The sequence below is a fragment of the Ptychodera flava genome, chromosome 4, assembly GCF_041260155.1.
Source record: "Ptychodera flava strain L36383 chromosome 4, AS_Pfla_20210202, whole genome shotgun sequence".
Taxonomy (NCBI): Eukaryota; Metazoa; Hemichordata; class Enteropneusta; family Ptychoderidae; genus Ptychodera; species Ptychodera flava.
The window spans coordinates 5,241,440-5,261,929 of NC_091931.1; the positions used below are offsets into that span (position 1 = coordinate 5,241,440).

The 20,490-nt window shown below is 37.1% G+C and overlaps 1 protein-coding gene across 2 annotated transcripts in view; it reads right to left on the reverse strand.

Moving 5' to 3' along the window:
- Positions 1–2,098: 2,098 nt before the first annotated feature.
- The window catches only part of LOC139130753 (sister chromatid cohesion protein PDS5 homolog B-like), a 98,471-nt gene continuing 80,079 nt past the window's right edge, over positions 2,099–20,490 (reverse strand). The window contains exons 17-30 of one of the 2 annotated variants that reach the window (XR_011551958.1): positions 18,873–18,999; positions 17,270–17,494; positions 16,314–16,450; positions 15,507–15,630; positions 14,798–15,002; positions 13,811–13,925; positions 13,288–13,414; positions 12,810–12,998; positions 12,258–12,319; positions 11,511–11,567; positions 10,983–11,467; positions 9,562–9,684; positions 6,170–6,359; positions 2,099–5,915 (exon numbers count right to left, since the gene is read on the reverse strand). Coding sequence is in view for 1 of the 2 variants with exons in the window: in XM_070696543.1 (XP_070552644.1) it covers positions 5,883–5,915; positions 6,170–6,359; positions 9,562–9,684; positions 10,983–11,425; positions 11,510–11,567; positions 12,258–12,319; positions 12,810–12,998; positions 13,288–13,414; positions 13,811–13,925; positions 14,798–15,002; positions 15,507–15,630; positions 16,314–16,450; positions 17,270–17,494; positions 18,873–18,999 (2,158 nt within the window). In the remaining variant the exon portion in view is untranslated. Of the gene's footprint in view, positions 5,916–6,169; positions 6,360–9,561; positions 9,685–10,982; positions 11,468–11,509; positions 11,568–12,257; positions 12,320–12,809; positions 12,999–13,287; positions 13,415–13,810; positions 13,926–14,797; positions 15,003–15,506; positions 15,631–16,313; positions 16,451–17,269; positions 17,495–18,872; positions 19,000–20,490 lie in introns of both variants that reach the window. The other variant, XM_070696543.1, reaches the window with a different exon arrangement.

Consider the following 20,490-nt stretch of genomic DNA (forward strand, 5'->3'; position numbering starts at 1 on the left):
TTGTGGCAGTATGCTATATTTGTAACCTACCCATCTTGTAGCAGTCCTTGACAAGATGGTTGGTACAGCACAGAACATTACCCTCTGTGCTTATGTATTGGCTGAATCAAGCCACCTGGTACAGGAATCAACCAATCAGAAACAGTCTTCCTAACCATTGAACTGATCAATCAATAAACAGCTTGTAAACGTTTGCATGAGTTCCACAAACCATCTGGCAGGAAGATTCCCATAGGCAAATCAAATCAGCATCCCTGTGACAGAAGTAACTGGACTGTAAAAAAAATGCGCATGTCTGCCATAATCTGCATGTATAGGAATGGAATTTTGACAAAATCACTGGGAAATGGCTAACAATACTCTTGCTGGATATGCTCAGTGGAACATGATTTCATGACAACTTTTCACTTCCAAACCACATTGAACTGTGGCTATTTTTATAGTCTCCGTAAGATGTAACACAGATTGTCCCATTTTTGTTCCCTCAACATAAAATCATCTGATGAAAACCAACAGTATGTATATAGTCATGTGATTGAAATAATGTAAAATTAAATTCTTTGTTATGGATTATTTTCATCACTAAGGATATTTAAATATCACAAAGTTAACCTGTTCATCCCTAATTCTCTGTAAACTGATCCACAATCACCATTGATAATAATTGGTTTGAACCATAACATTGTAGTTGAAGGGTTTTAGGGTGACCAATTACACACTAAGGTATTGTCATTTTCTTTAAACTTACTAATATCTGTAAATGACAATGCTCAGATAAAAAATGGGGGAAAACTTAGTGTACCCATCTTAGCTTTTGAGATACAATCTCACAGAAATACATCATCTCCTTCGATTTCGTGTAACTCACAGTGCTTCTCTATATGTATATATCAGAGTTTAAAACAACAGGGAGCTGATTAAAACTGATGCGTAATTGTCATGGCCTTTCAATGTAGACTTCTAAAACATTCCTTCACAAATGACTTCAATGACTGAGTCAGCGTTTCTTTCAGGTTCTTTTGTGAAAATAAATAGTCGTGCCATTTAATCTTGGAATCTAGCATGGTGATACCACTTTTTGAATTCATTCTTCAAAACTACTCATACCAGGTTTATTGTGAATGTTTCAAGAAAGTCTCAATACCACAACTGGTACAACTTGTTTTTGCATTTTGAAATAGCAAGTCAATGGAATGGACTGACCTGGCACAATCCATGGGTAGATATCTATCTGAAGTGATACAGTGATACAGATGGACAAACCTGTGGGTTATTATTGATACCTTGTCTACTGGTAAAGGTGAAAGGACTTCAAGCAGTACTGGAAAATTTGCAAAAATACCAATTTCTCAGAGTGGAATTTTACGTTATGCTTTGTGCAACAGTAAAATATACAGGCCATCAAGAGCGTTCATAAAATGTGATAGCAGATGAATATAGACATTTATTTTCCATAGCTGTTAGGTAGAACGCGCCCCTGGGACAGATATTTTGGACTCAAATTTCTACCATTCTACCATTTTCTGATCTACCACTTGTGGGGGCTCATTTTAAAGCTCTTGGAAAAAGAAACACTTCCAACATCTTAGTTTTTCGAAAAACCAAAATTTATTTTTCCCCATAGAGTTAACACAGGAATGAGAGCCATTTTGAATTTCAAATATCGGTAATTCTTGGGTAATTTGTTTCACCAGTTCCACACCTTGCATGGTGACCCTCGATATTTATTGATTTGGTAAGAGAATGGTTGAAAGTTTCATTGAAGAAAGTTTGAGCAAAGTTCAAGTCTTTCACTTTTGAGGCGCATACTTCCTTACTATGCCATCGATAGGTAACACCAAAGTTCATAATATTTGACAATTAATCCTCAAGGGGTCACAATTTCTTTCTGGACAAAGTGTTCCAAAATTTTCTTGAATTGCACTGCAACAGATGTGTCCTGATTAGATAGAGTCAACATTCACAAGTTGAAATGTATTTAATTAAGGATTACAATGAATTATTTCATTTTAGAAATATATTGAAAGATAGGTTCAGGACTTTATGACTTAGCCCATTCACAATCATTGTGCAGAAATAAATAAGGACATCAGAACAGTTATCATATATATCTACCATCATTTTATTGATTAAAAATGGCTGAACGTTAACTTGGAATGCTAACAAATACTGAAAACACTAAAATCTCACACTGAAAAAAAAATATGCCAACAACAAATCAGTAAAACCTTCATGCCAAATTTCACAAGGTCATTTTTTCTTTTCAAAGTTAAATTTCATAATTGGTAAACTCAGCGGAGCTGATGGGCCGTCAGTTGCAGCCCGGTACGTTATGTCAAAATAAAAACACTGTATTCACAGAGGGAACATTTCATATTTGTGTACACGTTCAATAAAAAAAAACACTTTGCAATGGTTAACACATTATATATTTCTCAGCAATAAAAATTGCTGGTAACAGATGACGAAAAGGATCAAAGACGTCAGTCACTAGGTAATTGATGAGGATGGTAGGGTTGTCATGCGTTGGTCTCTGAGAGTTGATCATTGGACATTCCTTGTGAAACAAGTCACTACAGAGAGACTCAGATAAACCGTTCTATGTGTATATTGATAGTGTGCAGTGTTTTGCCAGGCTATTAATACCCATTAGCGATGTATACACTCACAATGTCATACCCCCTTTCCTCACACACCTTTTGCCGACAGATTACCTCTGAGTGTACAATGATGACAACATTATCGACTTTGTTACTTTGATTCTCGATAACAGCTAATCAATGCTATAGTCATCTTCATAGCTTGTGACTTTTCTTTAAAATAATACCAAAGACTTGTTATTTTCACATAACCTATTTTCTTTGTTTACATTGTCTACTGACGACGGCACAAACATTTTTTTATCAAATTTCACCATTCGGTTACAGGTGTAGCTGCATACTGTTATATGAATACATTTTATCAAAATTTGACTTTGACTTTAAATACACACAGAATTTACTTCATGACAAATCCAATTACATCTTTGATGCACTTCTTGTACAATTTATATTTTATTGAATGATTTTTCGGACTATTAAAGTTTTTTCACATGATAACTTGCACAAAGTTGCAATTATCAAGATCCCTAATCAGATCAGAGCAGTAGATGTATGACCTGGACCCATTCTCATTTCCTTGATACAGCTAACTATTGTTGTCAAAATTTAAAATACATTTTGCAGTCCAAAAAAATACAAGTATTTTTTTTTCAAGCAGTTTATACATACTGCAAATGATGACTTAAAGTGCAAAGAAGTAGTATATTTGTATTCTACAGTAATCTACATGGCACACCTGAGTTTTTGAATGGAAAAGGTGAATGCTTCCCACCCCTGACTACCATATCAGTCCCATCCCATTATTGAAAATAATGAGACTCAACCATGGTGCAGGAGTGACAGGGGTTTACAGGATTACATAACTGCTTCACACTCATAAAGCACAAATACAAAGTGTTTTTTGGTCTACCAGAGAAGTCCTCTTAACTGTATGTACATTCAAATTGTGGCTGGGATGAAATTGTTTGTGTATTCAGCTTACTGTCATCAGTCCATAAATAAACTTCAAGAAATGCCCCTTCCCAAAAGGCACACATCATGATGTGCAAATGCAAAGTGTAACGGCGACTGGTTCAATTGCTACATAGCTACCATTGTGTTAAGAGTACATGTCTGGCATGAAACTGAAAGAGATCTCACCAATGCTGAATATAAAATTTACAATCTTGACTTTAAAATATGCCTAACCTCCACTAATGTCAAAACCAATGAGTTCCAACACCACAGGCATAGTTCTGAAATGCATACGCTTCATTCTTTTTATTCTTGGATTTCCAAGAGATACACTACATCTGAAAGTAATTCAACACTAGCTTCACAAGTTTCAAATAAATTTATCTGATACAGTAGTTGATGGGCTGGAGGTATCCTGCCAGAACTACTACTCAGCCAGTGAAGTTTTTTTCACATAAATAATCTAATACAGTGCATTACAAATCATACAAAATCCCCTAAAATGAACAAAAAATATGAAAATGTGTCCTCCTACCTGATTTTGTCACTTATAATCTACAGATTTCTGCATAAATACAGTATAATGGCCTGGTCAAATCTTTCATAAAAAGTACTACATTGGTTGTTGCATATCTTATGAGTCATTCTGTACACTGTGATATTGAGGACATCTACAATGTCATTCTGACCTTTGTGTTAAACCATTTCAATAGTGGCAACATAGATGCATATCAAACTCTAAATCAAGCAAAACAAAACCAATGTCTTGTGAACGCTATGGTTACAAAAATGGTACCACGTCAAGATCACAACTTAATTTAATTTAATTTAGTATAGTTTTTTCTTTCTCTATTTCAGAAAAATATTGCATACATAACAACGCAAGGTTACGGTATTTGTTTTCAGATTCATCGGACAGAGAAATCTAATTGTTTTTGGATGACTGAAACATATTACAAATAATTTGTAGCTTTGTGATTGCAAGTAGAATGCCTGAACAGGTCAGAATGAAGGCTTTGGAAATGGTGGATGACTGATGGAACCACTGTTGTCAATTTACCTTTATACAGAATCTGATGTAATTACACCATCTACAAACAGCAAAACAATTCTAGTTCTGGTTATTAATAACTACCATTGTACAAAAGATGTCTAAAATGATGTGTTTAGAGATTTTAAAACCTACAGGGAAAGCAATGTTGCACTATCTACAACGAATAAAGGAAGCATTTCAAGAAAGAAAATTTGATTTGATTGTTGATGTGACCTGGAAACACACTTTCAAAGTAACTCATTACCGTCAAAATTACACTAGTTTTGAAATGGAGATGTACAAAATGTCAAAACAAAAACAATGAATATCATCAGGATGAACTTATAATTTTTCTAACATTACTGTATTTCATGTTCTTTGCTAGCTGTTCTGCACATAGTCAATCTTGATGCATGGATTTCACACTTTAACAATGAAAATCCTTGCATGTTTACGGATGTAAAATTCATTGAAATTTGCTGATTATCAAATCTGGCTAAAATACTGGAATTAGAGATTTTATAATAAATGCCACTTTCACATTGTCAAGTGAAAATAAAACATTTAGTCATAACAAAACCAGATGTTGACAATGACAGCTAACACACTGGAAACCAAGTTGTACTGATTTTGTGATTTCTACAGTGACACAGCTTTTAACCCTTTTACCTGCCAGACAGTATCACTTTCCCATCAGCCAACTCAGTGAAAAGCAGTATTAAGCCAAAACCATACGTATTTCCACCCATTTGGCTTGGTCTGTTCCAACAGCTTTAGTCCATAAAAATCATGTTTACAGTATCTATGATTTCAGGGGCCTTCAAAAGTTCAATTTTTTGTTAAAATGCACCAAATGGGACATATTGTGCTTCACTGGTTTTAATGGACTTGACCTGATGGTGAAATATGAACTCGGCAGGAAAAGGGTTAAAATGCTGAGAGAATCTGTGGAAAAAAGGGTTCACTTCACCAAATGCATGGATTCCTGTCACCTCACCACACTGTCACTGACATTTCTTTCTTACAGTTTGTTCAAGCCTGTTAATTGTGTTGAGTGAGAAAGGGTTGAAATAAATCATCAGAATTATTACACACTAGGGAGCTAATTACCCTTCCAACAATGGACTGTTATTTGAAAGTCTATGGTTCCAGGTTGACATGCTGAAATCAGGATAAACTAATTGAATATTGCTAAAAGCTAAGCAAACAGTGTTGACTGTAATTTGCTTGGTAGAGGATTATGTACACTGGAAGCAGTTCAGATATGCATTAAGGAATTATCAACAACTTTCAAATCACGTTTTCCTTTTCCTTGTTGTCCGTCTTGCCTGTGAATAAACATGAAATATTCAGTTAATGTTTTGTGTTTAACATTTTATGAACTATGTGATATTCTTTTGCAAATTCCCTACCAGTGCACTTCACTTAATCAAGATTTCATGTAAAAATGTTGAGTTCACTTCATTTGAAATGAGTTGTACAGCTGGACCAACATGAAAACAAGGAGTACATGTAGCAGGTATAAAAGAAGATATGTTCCATCTGACAGGATATCGCAGAATAAAGTAAGCATTCAACTTACAGTTGCTGGAGCTGATGTTGATTTGATATTTGTCTTTGTTTTGCCAACTGTTTCTATAGCTTTCTCCAGGGCAATATTTCTTCGGCTACTACGTCTTGGAGTCTGTTCTTCCTCTGTTGGACTGCTTTCTTCACCATCACTCTGTGAGTGACCATTCACTGTCACAGATGATGATCTGCGGACATTTCGTCTGAAAACATATCATGTCAAAATGATGTAAGCTGACATAAAACATAATTGAATTGTTTCTTTGCTTTTGATGCAAGCTTTACGGTTCAAGTCTTTATTTTATAAATTGCTAACATTGAAATAAAATTGCAGGTTTGTTTTTTGCAGTATGTGACTTTCCTGACTAATGGCAATAGTCACAGTCCATAGAGGCAGGAATTGACAACACAAAACTGATACTTAACAGAAGAAACCACATGATTTCTGATGACTGCCCAGATTTTTTATAGGAAGATTAAAAAACTTCTGTTTGTGTGACATCTTGGATTCTGCCTTACATACCGGTTCCAATGAAAACATACCTTGATGCTCAGAAGACATCTCTGAGATAAGTGGATGTGAAAGTGTTGTGAGATCTCCACTGAACTACCTGAAGAATTTCTGGCAGGGAAATGCCAGAGAACAAAGCCCATGAAGCTGAAATAGCTCAACCACCTTCCTACAATAAAACTCTAGCCAAATTGAGAGATTCATCAGAAACTGACAAACAACGAAACTTGATAGTATCACCAATCCTACTGGAAATCGAGGATTTAGACATAGACACATCTGGAGAACAGAGGATAAAAATAAACAAACATTTCTGATCCCATCTTCTACCCTTAGAAGCAAAGAAGATACCATCTAGGAGCTTTAACAGTACAAAGACAATCTTCTTTTTGCTGCTAATCAATTCAATTAACCACAATAACTTGTGGTTGAGATGGCTGTGATGCAACCCTGTTTTTGCCAACAAATCAGGGTTTGTCCACAGAGTAATACTGTCTGCAGTCCAACGACACTGTTGGGGTAAGACTGACAAAGCGTGCAACTCACTACATATACCTGCTGTAGCAAAAGCAAGCAAAAAGTCTTGTTGTACATCAAATATTTGAAATCAGCTGACCAGAAAGGTTCAAAAGGTGACCGCAACAACACATTTAGTACAAAAGACAGACTCCTGTAGCCAAAGCAAGCAAAAAGAGTCTTGGTGTAAGTCAGATATCTGAAATCAGCTGACCAGAAAGGTTCAAAAGGTGACCACAACAACACATTTAGTACCGAAGACAGACTCCATTGCGATACTAAAGTATGCATAGCAGGTCTCACTAGGGCCAGATTATCAATTGATGCAACATAACCATCTCAAAAACTGACAGACAAAGCGTATTACCTGTAGGCGATCTGTAAGTTTTGTTATTCAGTGTTCTCCCTGAATAAGGTAACAGGGGCGTGGCGCCGTCTTGTAAATTCCGAGCGCCCCCTTACCAGAAATGAAAAAGATTTATTTTTTTGAAAAATAAAACAATAAAATGTACAAGAAAAAAAGTTGAGGGTGATTTACAAGCAAAATGCAAGCGTGAGCGTCGATCCTGGAGGCTGCAAACGTAATTCTCATCGATCTTGCAAATCTCGCGAGTTTGTGATGTCATCCGAGATCATAGGCCCATGTGCAACTCATTGATGGCAGCCATATTTGCATGGCTCAGGCCGTAACGTTATCCATGGTCCCTCCATAGGGACCGTGCATTAGGTAACCGACTTAGCTGAGTAAACATGCCAAGGAGCTTGAGGGTAACCAAGGACAGCAGAGTACACTGAAGTTTTTTAGGAGGTTAGAATTTCGCTTGTGTATTCCTTCCCAAAGCAAAACGACCTATTTTTAGGCTCGGCCGGACGTGTATCAGGATGAGAATACGTGAGTGTTATGGTGATAATTTTGACATCGATGAATAAATGTATGTCTGTCGCTATGTTTTCGTTTTCAAAAAATGTAATCTTCATTGAAATCAGTGAACTGGAATAAAAGTTATCGAACACTGTCTCAGATCTCTTTTCCTTTGAGTTTTTTATAGGAAAAAAATCTGAAAAAAATACTCCCTAAGTGCCACCAAATAACACCATTTTAATCTCTGTTTTTCAAAAGCTCCAACGGCAGGGGGGACACCCCCCTCCTGACCTCCCCCCCGCGGCCACTTACGCGGCCGCTTGTGGTGCTTTGCACCACATCTTCGCCCTCTTGTCAAAATATCCTGGGGAGAACACTGTTATTAGCAATAGCGGAGTTCTTCTCATGGAACAGAACATGGAAGAAGTCAGCTAAACTGAGGAGGGCTGGGTCTGAAATGATTAAATCCACCTGTTCTGACACCAATTAAAAAGGTAACCAACTTGGCATTGTAGACCTTTTGATAGTGTCTAATAATGTGCGAGGCCGCTTCAGCAGGAAAGCCTTATAAATGTAAGGATTGTTTGATAGTTTCCATGCAATCAGCGTTGCCTCCTGACAAACTGGGGGCAAAGTTTCCTATGCTGGACAAGGAAAAACCAACAGTCTCTCCCTAGCATTGGAAACCAACTCCTTGTCTGCCAATCCGGAAAAATGAGAATGGCGTCACACTGGTCTTACATTATCTAGGTGAACACTTTTCTCAGTATTGGCACTGGAGGAAACATGTAAGTGAGTATCCTTCCCTCCCAGTTTACACTGAGAGAGTCACAAAATTCTACTTGAGGATCTTACTGGAGAGACACAAACACCTAAAGTTTGCAATGGTGATGAGTCCATGTGTGATCTGTCCCATTTGGCATGGCCTAGTGGGGCTGATGTTACTCCCACTCTAGAGACAGAAACCTCATCCTGGAGAGCACATCTGCCAGAGTGTTCTGGATGCCTTTAATGTGAAGTGCCAGTAAAGTGACCATCGTGAACTTGGCACCAATTCAGGATGTCCAAGAGTAGGTAACACAGTGTTTGCAACTGTGTACTTCCTAACACAACAGGCTGGCACCTATGAACAAACTTGCCATGTGATAAAGGAAAAGCAGCTGGAAAAAATGAACTGAAGGACGCAAAGAGAGCATCCGAAAATACAAGAAAAGGTAAGAGGACTTGGCTGGACAAACAAAGTGAGTAACATTTATGTGGTTTGTTCATGATCAGAAACTTCACTGAAGGAAGGCAGCATACAACATACACTTTTCTTGGCAGCTGTACATAATTATAACCAACTGAGCTTCTTACTGTAAGTAGTCCCTTAGACGTTGTTCTTAGAATTGGGACCCCTTATTTTATGGGGAGACGCAATCTAAGTTCATTGATTTACATATGAATATCTAGCTATTTGTTTATCTCAAAGGTCAGTACTATGCGCTAGAAAGTTTGCTAAGCACGTATTACTTACACATTTTTCTTCTGACCCTGTGCTTTTGGAGCAGGTTTCCTTGGTGACTGTTTCCTAGGTGATGAAGCAGGTGACTTTGGTGATGGTGATGGAGCAACGTCTTCTTTATTTTTTCCTGATAATCTAAAATGCAAGGGATGTTCTCAAATTCACTAATTCTCACTTCCATTGCAGTAATATCAACTGGATTCGAAATAATACCTGTCTGCCTGTCCCGGACAAGTGAAAATTGGCCTGGGACAAGTAGTTTTGAAAAGTACTTGTCGAAGTGGACAGGTAGGTTTTTTCAGCCTGCAACCAGTATTTCAACCTATTGACTACAGCAAATATTCATAAGTTTAAATTTATGTACCTTTTAAAATTTTGAAAATCATTATTTGGATATTTACCTGTCAGAAAAAAGTAAAAGAAAGTTCGATAATATCTAATCACCGTTTATAGGAGGCAGCCATGTTGATTTATCTAAGATCACGTCTCAAATCTCTTAGATTGGGAGATTCTCAGTGCTATCTCCACACTGAGGGCGCTGTTACGCCAGTTTGCATACGATACAGACACAGGTTTTTTGAATTGAATTGAAATTAGTATAGTTTCATGGAATAAATTATGCCATTTTGGACAGGTACTTTTCTCATTGGGACAGGTACTTTTTATTTTGACATGTCATGTTGACAGGTGGTTGAAAAAAGTATTTCAAGCCCTGATCAATATTTAGTTGCTTGTGCAACAAGTATTTAACACCTAACTTTTAGGTAACAAGGCATTTCATATTCTAAATGACTGCATTTTTTAAAGTATCTGTACAAGTTGTAATACTGGATTACTGATTACATTATCATACATCAACTAGCATGAGTGAAGAGACATACTATTACCAATCATTGACATACAACTATCTGATACTCAACAATAGAGTACTTACTGTACACTGGCGAAATCAATATTGTCATTAAGGTAGAACGCACCTCGGGGACAGACATTCGGACTCTCAAACTTTTACAATTCTCTTCTGATATACCACATGTGGGGTTTCATTTTAAAGCTCTCGGTGAAAGAAAACTTGTCACCGGCTTAGTTTTTCGAAATTCGAAAATTTTTATTTTTCTCCATAGAGTTAACACTGGGATGGCGGCCATTTTGAATTTCTAATATCGGTAAATCTTGGGAAATTTGTTTCCCTATTTTTATTCTTGATTTTGAAAGAGAATGATTAAAAGATTCCTTGAGGAAAGTTAGAGCAAAAGTTAAGTCTTTCACTTTCGAGGTGCATATTGTCATTTAAGAATTTCAATCTCTGTTTTCAAATAAAATTCACATTAGTCATTTCTTGCTATAATAGTCAGTTGTAGGTATTTGCATATTTGTATGATTTCATAATATGAGGCAAGTCTTGTCATTTTGATTGCTATGATAAAACATACCTTGTAGCTCTCCTTGGACTTCCCTTGGTTTTCTTGGCAGGACTTGAAACCTCACTATCCGCAGAATGTTCAGCTTTCCTTTTTCTATCTACTTTTGAAGGAGTTGAAGAGTTCTGTTTTGTTTTGTCAGACTTAGCCGCTTTGTCTTTGAGTTTATTCTTTGTTTCTTTCTGAGGTGTCCTTACTTTCTCATTCTTGGCAGAGTCTCCCAAGTTTTGCAATTTCAGTTTTTTTCTTTCCACAATGTCCTCTGTGCTGGGTGACTTGAACCTCTTGCTAGTCCTGGTTGCATTTTGATCCTTGCCTGGACTTCTCAATGTCCGCTCCTGTTTTTGTGGCGTTAAAACTTTCTTTTTGTCAACATTTTTATCTGTTTTAGGCTTGACAATTTTCTTTACAGGCTTGGCATGAGCATTCGGAGTATCCTTTTTCTTGTTTTCATCCTTCTTTCATCCTTGCTGGTTTTCTTTTCATCCTTACTAGTTTTTCTTTTCATCCTTGGTGGTTTTCTTTTCATCTTTGCTGGTCTTCTTTTCATCCTTACTAGCTTTCTTTTCATCTTTACTTGTTGATGTTGATGCATTCCTGAGGTTTGTTAGGAAAGATCAGTGTTAGATTTGTTCATGAAAACCTTGTATTATCAACCACTGCAACTTCTAGGCCAACAGACACATCAGTGATAGAATTTCATTGGTACCGGAATGGGACATACTAAAATGTGACTCATGACATAACATTTTGGTATTGGTACAGGACATATTATAAATGGATTCATGACTGTTAGACATTGATATAACATTTTTGGAACTGATCTGAAAAGCTCAGTAATGGGGCAAATGAGACAAAATAGCATGATGCACATTGTTACATAAAATTAGCAGATAGTCTGTTGAACCCTCGGTACACATAACGAACAAATTCATGCATGCACCTTTAGCATCAGCTTTAGTTCTTCCAATGATTGCCAACAATAATCAAAATTACTCTGTAACTTGAACATCTGTCTTTCTGTCCTGTTTAACAATTTGATGTTATTAGGGTTATCATGTAAAATCTTGACCAATTCTGAAAAAAGTCTTTCACAACATTGACAAGTTTGATTGACTGAACACATTAGAAATGTGTAGCTGTCATGAACCAATATGGATAATAGTATGATTGAGATGAAATGAGGGTATATCTGTGACGAACTATGACTGACCCTATTCTGGCTTATTTGAAGGATCATTAGTCAGCGTGTCCACTGTCTTGCAAAAAATGTTGAGATCAACTTACTTATCATGTGTTTCCTTGGCAGCTTTCTTCTTACTCTTTGGTTCTAGAACTGTGTCACTTGTCTGCAAGGAAACAAACAGTTGTCACTATCTTACAGTTGTATTATGCTCTGAGTTCATTGACATGCATACTGTAATTTTAGATTTCTATAATACCTTGGAGACTTCCTGATCTTGTCATAGTCATTAATACTAATTGACAATACACTAATGAGAATTTTTCTCATCTATGAAGGTGAGATACACCTAATGCCAATCACGAACAATTTGCCTTTTATTTGAAACACGTTTCAACATTCTTTGCATGTGTTTGTCCATCACAACTTCTAAATCACTTCAACATGGCATTCAGCAACTGGTTACTTGACTAAGAATACACTGCTCTTCTTCAGAATGAAGATGAACACTCACAGTGGACACCTGTATTGCAGTTGCCTTTGGGTAAATCACACAGCCCTCATGAAGGAGGGAAATTCAAACATTGTGGACTGAAGATACCTCTAGAGGAAAACACATCACAATGCACACAAACATTCTTGGTTGACTATCTTACCTTCATTTGTACATGAACTTTGAACTGTAACTCCTTAGGTAGGAAGATATCAGTGTTTGGATGCCCTTTATCCAGCTTTGTAAAAAGCTTAGCAGGTAGCTGCGGCTCTGTAGGGTGGTCTTTCAAAGTAAAGTTTGCTGCTTTTGTCATGATCAGACCATAGGCCAAGTCACAGACTGCATACAGTTTCTGTAAAATAAGATATTACCATAATAATTTGTCTAAAGGCAACCATTTCAAACTTTGCATGTTAATTGTGGTATTTCATTATACTTCACCGTATCACAATGGTTTGACCCATTCTCATTGTTTTCGATAGCTAAGTTGACCCTCCAAACATGGAGACGGGGATGAAAGGGTTAGCAAAGCACTGTTTGGCATCTCCTACATTTCTTCAATCTATCTTTACACGTCTACATGACACTGACTTTTCAAAATAGTGAGATACAAAGGACATAACATGGATAGGCAAACTTACTCTGTTGGTGGTTTTATCATTGGGTGCCATTGCATCTTTGGATTGTTTGATTGTTTCCACCATCTTCTTGGCAAAGTTGTAGCTTTCATTCTTTGTTATAAGAGGTTCCAACATGAACCACAGACACCTGGAATCACAAAATATATGTTGACATCTCCTTACATAGTTCATAAAAGAGACTCTTGTTTCATTAGCTTGAAAGACTTGTGGTAAATGTTCTGACACAATTTCATGAAAAAAGAAAGCTACCTCAGAGACTTCTAATGACAATGCATTTTGTAATTTGTGTTTACTTCACAAAAGCAAGCACTTGGTAGAGTGTCATCTTATTTCATGAAGTACACCGTACAACACTTTGTTACAAGTAAGCAGACGAGACTACAGCCTGATGGTCCCTTGATTTATGTTGAGTTGAGATTCCTTGCATATTCATCCTCTATTAAAAACGATGGCAGTGTAACAAAGTTTGTGCTACTGTCAGTAAAATAGGTAACTAATCAGATTATTTTGCAATGAAACTTACTCCTTTATATCATTTAGTCCACTGATATCCCTGTGTGACTGAAGATCTGGATCATGTGCTAGGAGATGGATGGTATACGGAATGACATGCTCCGGCAGGATGGACATTAAATGACCTGATGCAAAGAAAAAGGCAAATAAAACAAATAAGCTCTCTTTTTATATACGGTATACATATACCAAATGTGAGCTAAAAAATAGTTTACAACAAGTGTAACCGATGGCTCTGAAGTGCAGGTTAAGCGGATTATTATAGAATGATTAAGGTAGAACGTGCCTCAGGGATAGATATTCAGACTCTCAAACTATTACAAGTATTTTCTGATATACAACTTGTGGGGGTTTTGAAGCACTCAGTATAAGAACAATTTTCACCGTCTCAGTTTTTCGAAAATCAGAAATTTTATTTTTACCCCATAGAGTTAACACAGCGAAGGCGGCCATTTTGAATTTCAAGTATCGGTAAAGCTAGAGTAATTGTTTCTCTTGCACCAAAATTTGCACGGTGACCCAATTTTTATTCTTGATTTTGAAAGAGAATGGCTGAAAGATTCCCAGAGAAAAGTTTGTGCAAAAGTTAAAGTCTTTCATTTTCAAGGTGCATACTACCATAATTCTGATAGGCTATATACTTATGGTGTCAGCATAACACTACCCATATTTTCTTTCTGTAACCAGCAACAAAAAGAATAACTGTGGATCAACATGTTTCTTCTAAATTCAAAACTCTTTGAATTGGCCAGCAGGACAATTACAGTAACAAGAGAAGTGTATAAGGTAGGAAGTAAAAATTACCAGGTATGTCTTAGCAAGACAAAGTTAAAGACAAAGATAGTGAAAGTTATCTTTGAGTATGTGTTAGGAGTCTTCAATTGGTCAAGTCTGTCAACATGTATCCTATGTGAAATGTTATACCACAGACCCTGACCTGAAAGTGACAAATGAGACTGGCAGCAAAAGAGTAAAACAAATGCAAGCATTTACTCACTACTAGCACCTGAATGTTGTCTGAGATAATCTTTCCTGAAAGTGATGTTCTTGACAAGACACTGTCTGGCAAAGGTTTTCCGATCCTTGATTGGGTCCTTGGCACATAGTGCAAAGATACTTAGATACTGCAGAGGTAGCTTGAGACTGAGAAGACCTTTGTGTAACTTGATGGCAAACCTCTGACGTACTTGATAGCATTCATCCTGCAAAGTACACACATCAACTCTGCTGTGAAGTTGCAAATATCTCGATTCACTATATGTAGTATGTGTTGTGCAAAACAGAGCATGTGATGTGGAAGAGTCTTTCACTATTACCTATCCACCAGAGTTTATTCCTTCTGTGAAGATTTCTGAAGTCAGGTTGAATATTTGCACAGGAAAATGAGGCTAATCATGGCTTTGGGCCTTCACCAACAAATATTTCAAGTATTATGCATCATACCTCTGGTACAAGATTGATAATTTTCAAAAGTAACATTGATTCATCAAAACTCAGGTACAGGATTAACAACTCTCCAGAGAAATATTGACTCCACAATTATAAACCAACCAATCTAATATCTGTTATCATACACAGTAAACTTTGTAGGATTTCATATTGATATCTCAGAACCATAATGAGACAGAATTCTTGAATGCATTTTGCTAGTCCTTCATGATAGGATGGGAACTCTGGTTGTATAAAAGACATTAACCATGACTTACATTGACAAGTAGTGCAATGAGATAGAATTGCTCCAATGTAATGATATCTGCATAGCAAGGTTCCTGTGCAAGCTTCAGTAGAGCACAACCCGCTGCTAGTCTTAATCGAGACTTTTCAGCAGGGCTAAAGGAAGAAACAACAACAACTGATGTCATATTCAGAGTTGACCATCAGAAGATAAAAGTTCTGTACAACAGGACAATCATACCCCTTGAATAAGTAAATCATATTACAATGGGGATTCTTCTTAAACTTGATCATATCATGCTGTATAGGCTTGCTTCAGAGCACTTGTCTACATGTGTACATTAAGTTATCATCACTTTTTCCTTTTCTTGAGATGTAATAATTATAAACCACATCAGTATTCTTAATGATGCCCCTATAGCAACCTGTTTAATGTTCACTTTTGAAAAATTTGAAGGGTATGGCTGCAGCAATCTGCAATCAAAAACTACTGTGGGTGTACCTATCTTTTGTGTTATAAAACAAATATCAAAGACGAAAAAAATCCATACTATGCTGAACTAAATATCTTTAATTTGTTGATATCAAAATGAAGTGATTTTGCTTATCCTAAAACACAGTCAACTTGCATCTGACACGTTATTCTCAATTTTGCTTTCTTATCTCACCAATATCAGATGATGAACTTTACTTTGTTCATCAAACGACCAAACACCTATCTATGGTGTCATTTTTAGCAGAAAGACTGCATGCACTCTCTAGGATGTTAAAATCTTGGCATATTTAGATACTCTCCTTTCCCTCATTTTATCTAGAGACAACAAAAACCATTAGGATACCTGACTTTTCCTTTTTCCATGAGATCTCCATCATTCCGTATCATAGTTGTCAGTAACCTCACTGTAGATGTACCAGATCCCTGATCATTACTTCGGAGTCCAATCAGCCATCTTACCAGTAATTTCATGGCTCTGATCTGTGAATGGAAAAGACCACATCAAAAAGATAAATCACATTCAATACAGTCCTAAATCTGATCTGTTCTGAACAAAAGTCAACAAAGAACAAATAATACCTTTGAGAAGAGTTCAGAATACATGCAAGATTTGTAGATAGTTCTCTTTCACGCTATTTCTCTCTGTAGAGAACCACAGAAAAAAATGGGACTGGGTAAATTACGGCGGTGAAAGGGGTTAAGAGCCATGCACATCAGAATGATGCATACTGGATATCTATGGCTTTAGTCTGACTACATCTGCCTATAGTTGTCATGTGTCATTTCTTACAGCTGTTATAGAACATCTTCAGCAATATTGCAAAAACAGCCAAACAAAAATCACTGATCATTTCTGCATGGTATTTTGGGTTCCGTCATATTAGAATCCATGTGATGAGGACTGGGGAGCCCTGGTAACATTAAATAGAATCACCACTATCAGTAGACATCACTGCTAGGGTCATAAAGTGCTCCTGAAACAGTAAAACTTCATCATGGACTTTGAGCCGAATCTTCTTCATGTACTTCACTATTTCTTGCTGTGAGAACAGTTCACTTATTGAATAAATGTATGCATTCAATCTCTCACCGTAGGCATATGCAATCTTGTTGAATGACATGCTGTTATATTGGAGTTCATGGGAATTACTTTTGGGAGACTTTTTAAACATCTATATTAAAATGGCAGTATAATGCTGGCAATTCTCAACTTTATAGTATGTTCTAAGTTTTTTTGGGAAGGGCAAAATTCCAATGCATTATTTTGGGCCACTTTTCAAGAACAAAATAATTATTTACCTTGACATTGGTTTCTTCAGATACGTCATCATCTGCACACCATAATCGTTTGGTCTTCAATGGTGTACCTCTGTCTTGCATTAGAATATCTTTGACAATGAACTTTGCGACCAGACTCTTCATTGGTATTAAAAACTGTGCACTACTGACCATTGCAAGGTGTCCTATGGAAGTAAGGGCTGTGTGTATTGTCCTAGACTCTGGAGTCAGTCCTTTCTTGAGAGACTGGAAGAATAACAAACCTTGGTCTATTTAATATGTTCGTTGCGATGTTATGCTTGGTGCAGTTAGAGTCACTACAAAACACACACACATTAAATCAGCATGTACAGTGGTCTGTGATGTTAACTTCTAACTACAAGGCATTTTCATCTTACCTTGGAGCAGGTAGATTGCTAGACAAACGTATACATTGCGCATATTGACAAAAATGATATATTCTGAGCTTTGCATGACATGTCCAGTCATTCTGCTTTTGGTCATTTTCACTGGCAATTTTTCACATCTTTAATCTTCTCTTGAAAATTATGATCAATTTACCCACAACATGAAGTCTATAAGTGTTGCAGCTAGGAATTTTAAATCAGGGGACACTGTGTCCCACTACCTTTTATTTTTGGGGACATTTTGCACATTTTGGGGACAACATGCGGCAGTTGTCAATCAATTTATATCATTTTGTAACAAATTAGTTTCACCAAAAAAAAGGTAAAGTTATCGAGACTTTGTCGCTATCCTTGAATTTAAGACAAGAAAACCATATCTGCTGCAAATCAGACATCAGTTAGACAACAAGCAAGTTATGATATCAAGTGCAGTGTTCTAATTACTTTTAATCATAGCTTCGAAAGTACGTAAATATAAGTCTCAAAATAATCATGCAAAACAAAGGTCATTATCAGTATCAGTTATTACTTGCAGACTGCACTTGACACAGTTGACTCATGAGTGTGTCCGAGGTGACCCACAGTACGTGAGAATGCAGGACAACCTATTCCATTTGGGGGACATTGTCACAAGGGAGCTTCCTGCTTGCATCACTGGTCTTTAGGCCTTAAAGAACAGCTGGATACATAAGAAGCTACCAGTAACCCTGTTATTGAACAGTTTAGTCAAGGATGGTAAACCCCATATGCCTGAACATGATATGCATCATGAATAAAACAGGACAAATCTGTGACTTTACCAAACAGTCTTTTATAGGAAGCTGAGGAAACCCACCAGTTTTGACCTCCTGTGCCGAATCACAATGGCTGGACCAACAAACTGAACTGACGGCAGAGACCACTTGGAATTTAACAGTGGTAGACAATCACTGTGCACACACAGGGCAAGCAGATGCATGGTGATGAAAAACCTAGCATGCATACTATAGCATAGAGTTCATCTTGGCAACAGATATTATTTTGAGCCCTACTTGTGAGGATGCTGAAGCACTTCTTACAAGCACTTCTACTGGTCTCAAACATTCCAAAGGACTTCGAATAGAGAGGTTTCCATGTGAACTTGCATGCATGTTAGCAATGCATATCCGCTCAACATCTCATCTCTCTGTACCAGAATGATACATCTGAAGTCAATGCATCAAAGTTTAATATCTCACCTCAAAAATTTGTTCAAATATTGTTCTTCTCTTCTTGACTATGATGGCACTGATACAGTGAATTGAGTGCTTGGCTTCTCTGGGTGTACCAGTCCTAGCTTTGCTTTGAAGTACTGGAAGTAAACATCTGAAAAAATAATGGTTTCAAATTATTTTAGATAGGGTAGTCTCCATCAAAATCCTACTTCTCATATGTAAATCAATACATGGACTCACTCCTTCACACCTGGCTGAACTCATTGTAGTCAACGCCTAAAGCAGATCTCTCTGATCAAGTCTACAAACTGCACTTAAAGTTCCTTGGACTCGGTTAAAATCGTATGGTGACAGATCCTTCTCCTATTGTTCATCAATTCTGTGGAACAAAGTACCAGCTCATATTCGATCAGCTTCGTACCTTCAGATCTAAGCTTTAGACTTATTTCTTCAAGATAGCTTAACTGTGACCTATTGTAAAGTGCCAGTGAACATTGCTGATGGATGCTATATGCTATATAAATTATTTATCCTATCCTGTCCTATCATATCATAACTACAGTGCAATCACTCATTACTTTTGTAAATTGGGGCAAATCTCGATCTCAGTTGTTTTGTAAATTTATACACTGTGTTTAATTTTGTGAGAACTTATTACTCTGCCACTGAAAGAAATTTGACAAGTTGTATTTTTCAAAAAAATTGTTCAGCATCTAACACAGTGAGTGGATGAAATTCAAAATATTAAAAAGATATCAAAATCTAGTGAACTGGTGACAAAGAATTTGATGTTCATTAAGAGCATCTATCATACTCCTACTTGGACAAGTAGAGCATCTTTGATGTTCATTAAGAGCATCTATCATACTCCTACTTGGACAAGTAGAGTATCCCCCAAAAAACATGTACGTAACTACACCTGTGATGGAAGTGCAGATTATTCTAAATGACAGAAAAGTCATAGAAAATTCCAAAACATATCTCTTTCACAAGACATAGCACTTAACATCCATGTGATTGGTATTGGCAAAATAAGGGAGAAAACAAGAAATTCTTTGGAATTCAAAACAAAGGCATCTACTATCTACTGGAGTTTTCTGATAACAGGCCCACAATTTGTGCAAGTCATCAAGGTACACAACTGAAGTTCACCAGGTCTGCACCAGACCTGGTGCATGGCCGGTGCATGTCTGGCCAACAGGGCATGTGCACCAATATGGACACAGACCTGCAGCAGTCTGCTGGATCAGACCTGCTACAGGTCTGATCCAGCAGACTGCTGCAGGTCTGACCTGTCAGACCTGCACCAGACCTGACCTGTCAGACCTGCACCAGACCTGACCCGTCAGACCTGCAACAGGACTGACCTGTCAGACCTGCACCAGACCTGACCTGTCAGACCTGCACCAGGAATGACCCGTCAGACCTGCAACAGGACTGATCTGTCATACCTGTGGCATGGCTGCTGTGTCAGACCTGTAACAAAACTGACCTCTTAGACCTGCTGCATTTCTGATCTGTCAAAAATTGGGAACAGGTTTGATATTAAGCAGTGCACAAGGTCTAACAGATCAGATTTGATATTTTTCTTGCATTTCTACTTGCATTTTTTTTCATTAGATACTATTGTCATGGATATAAT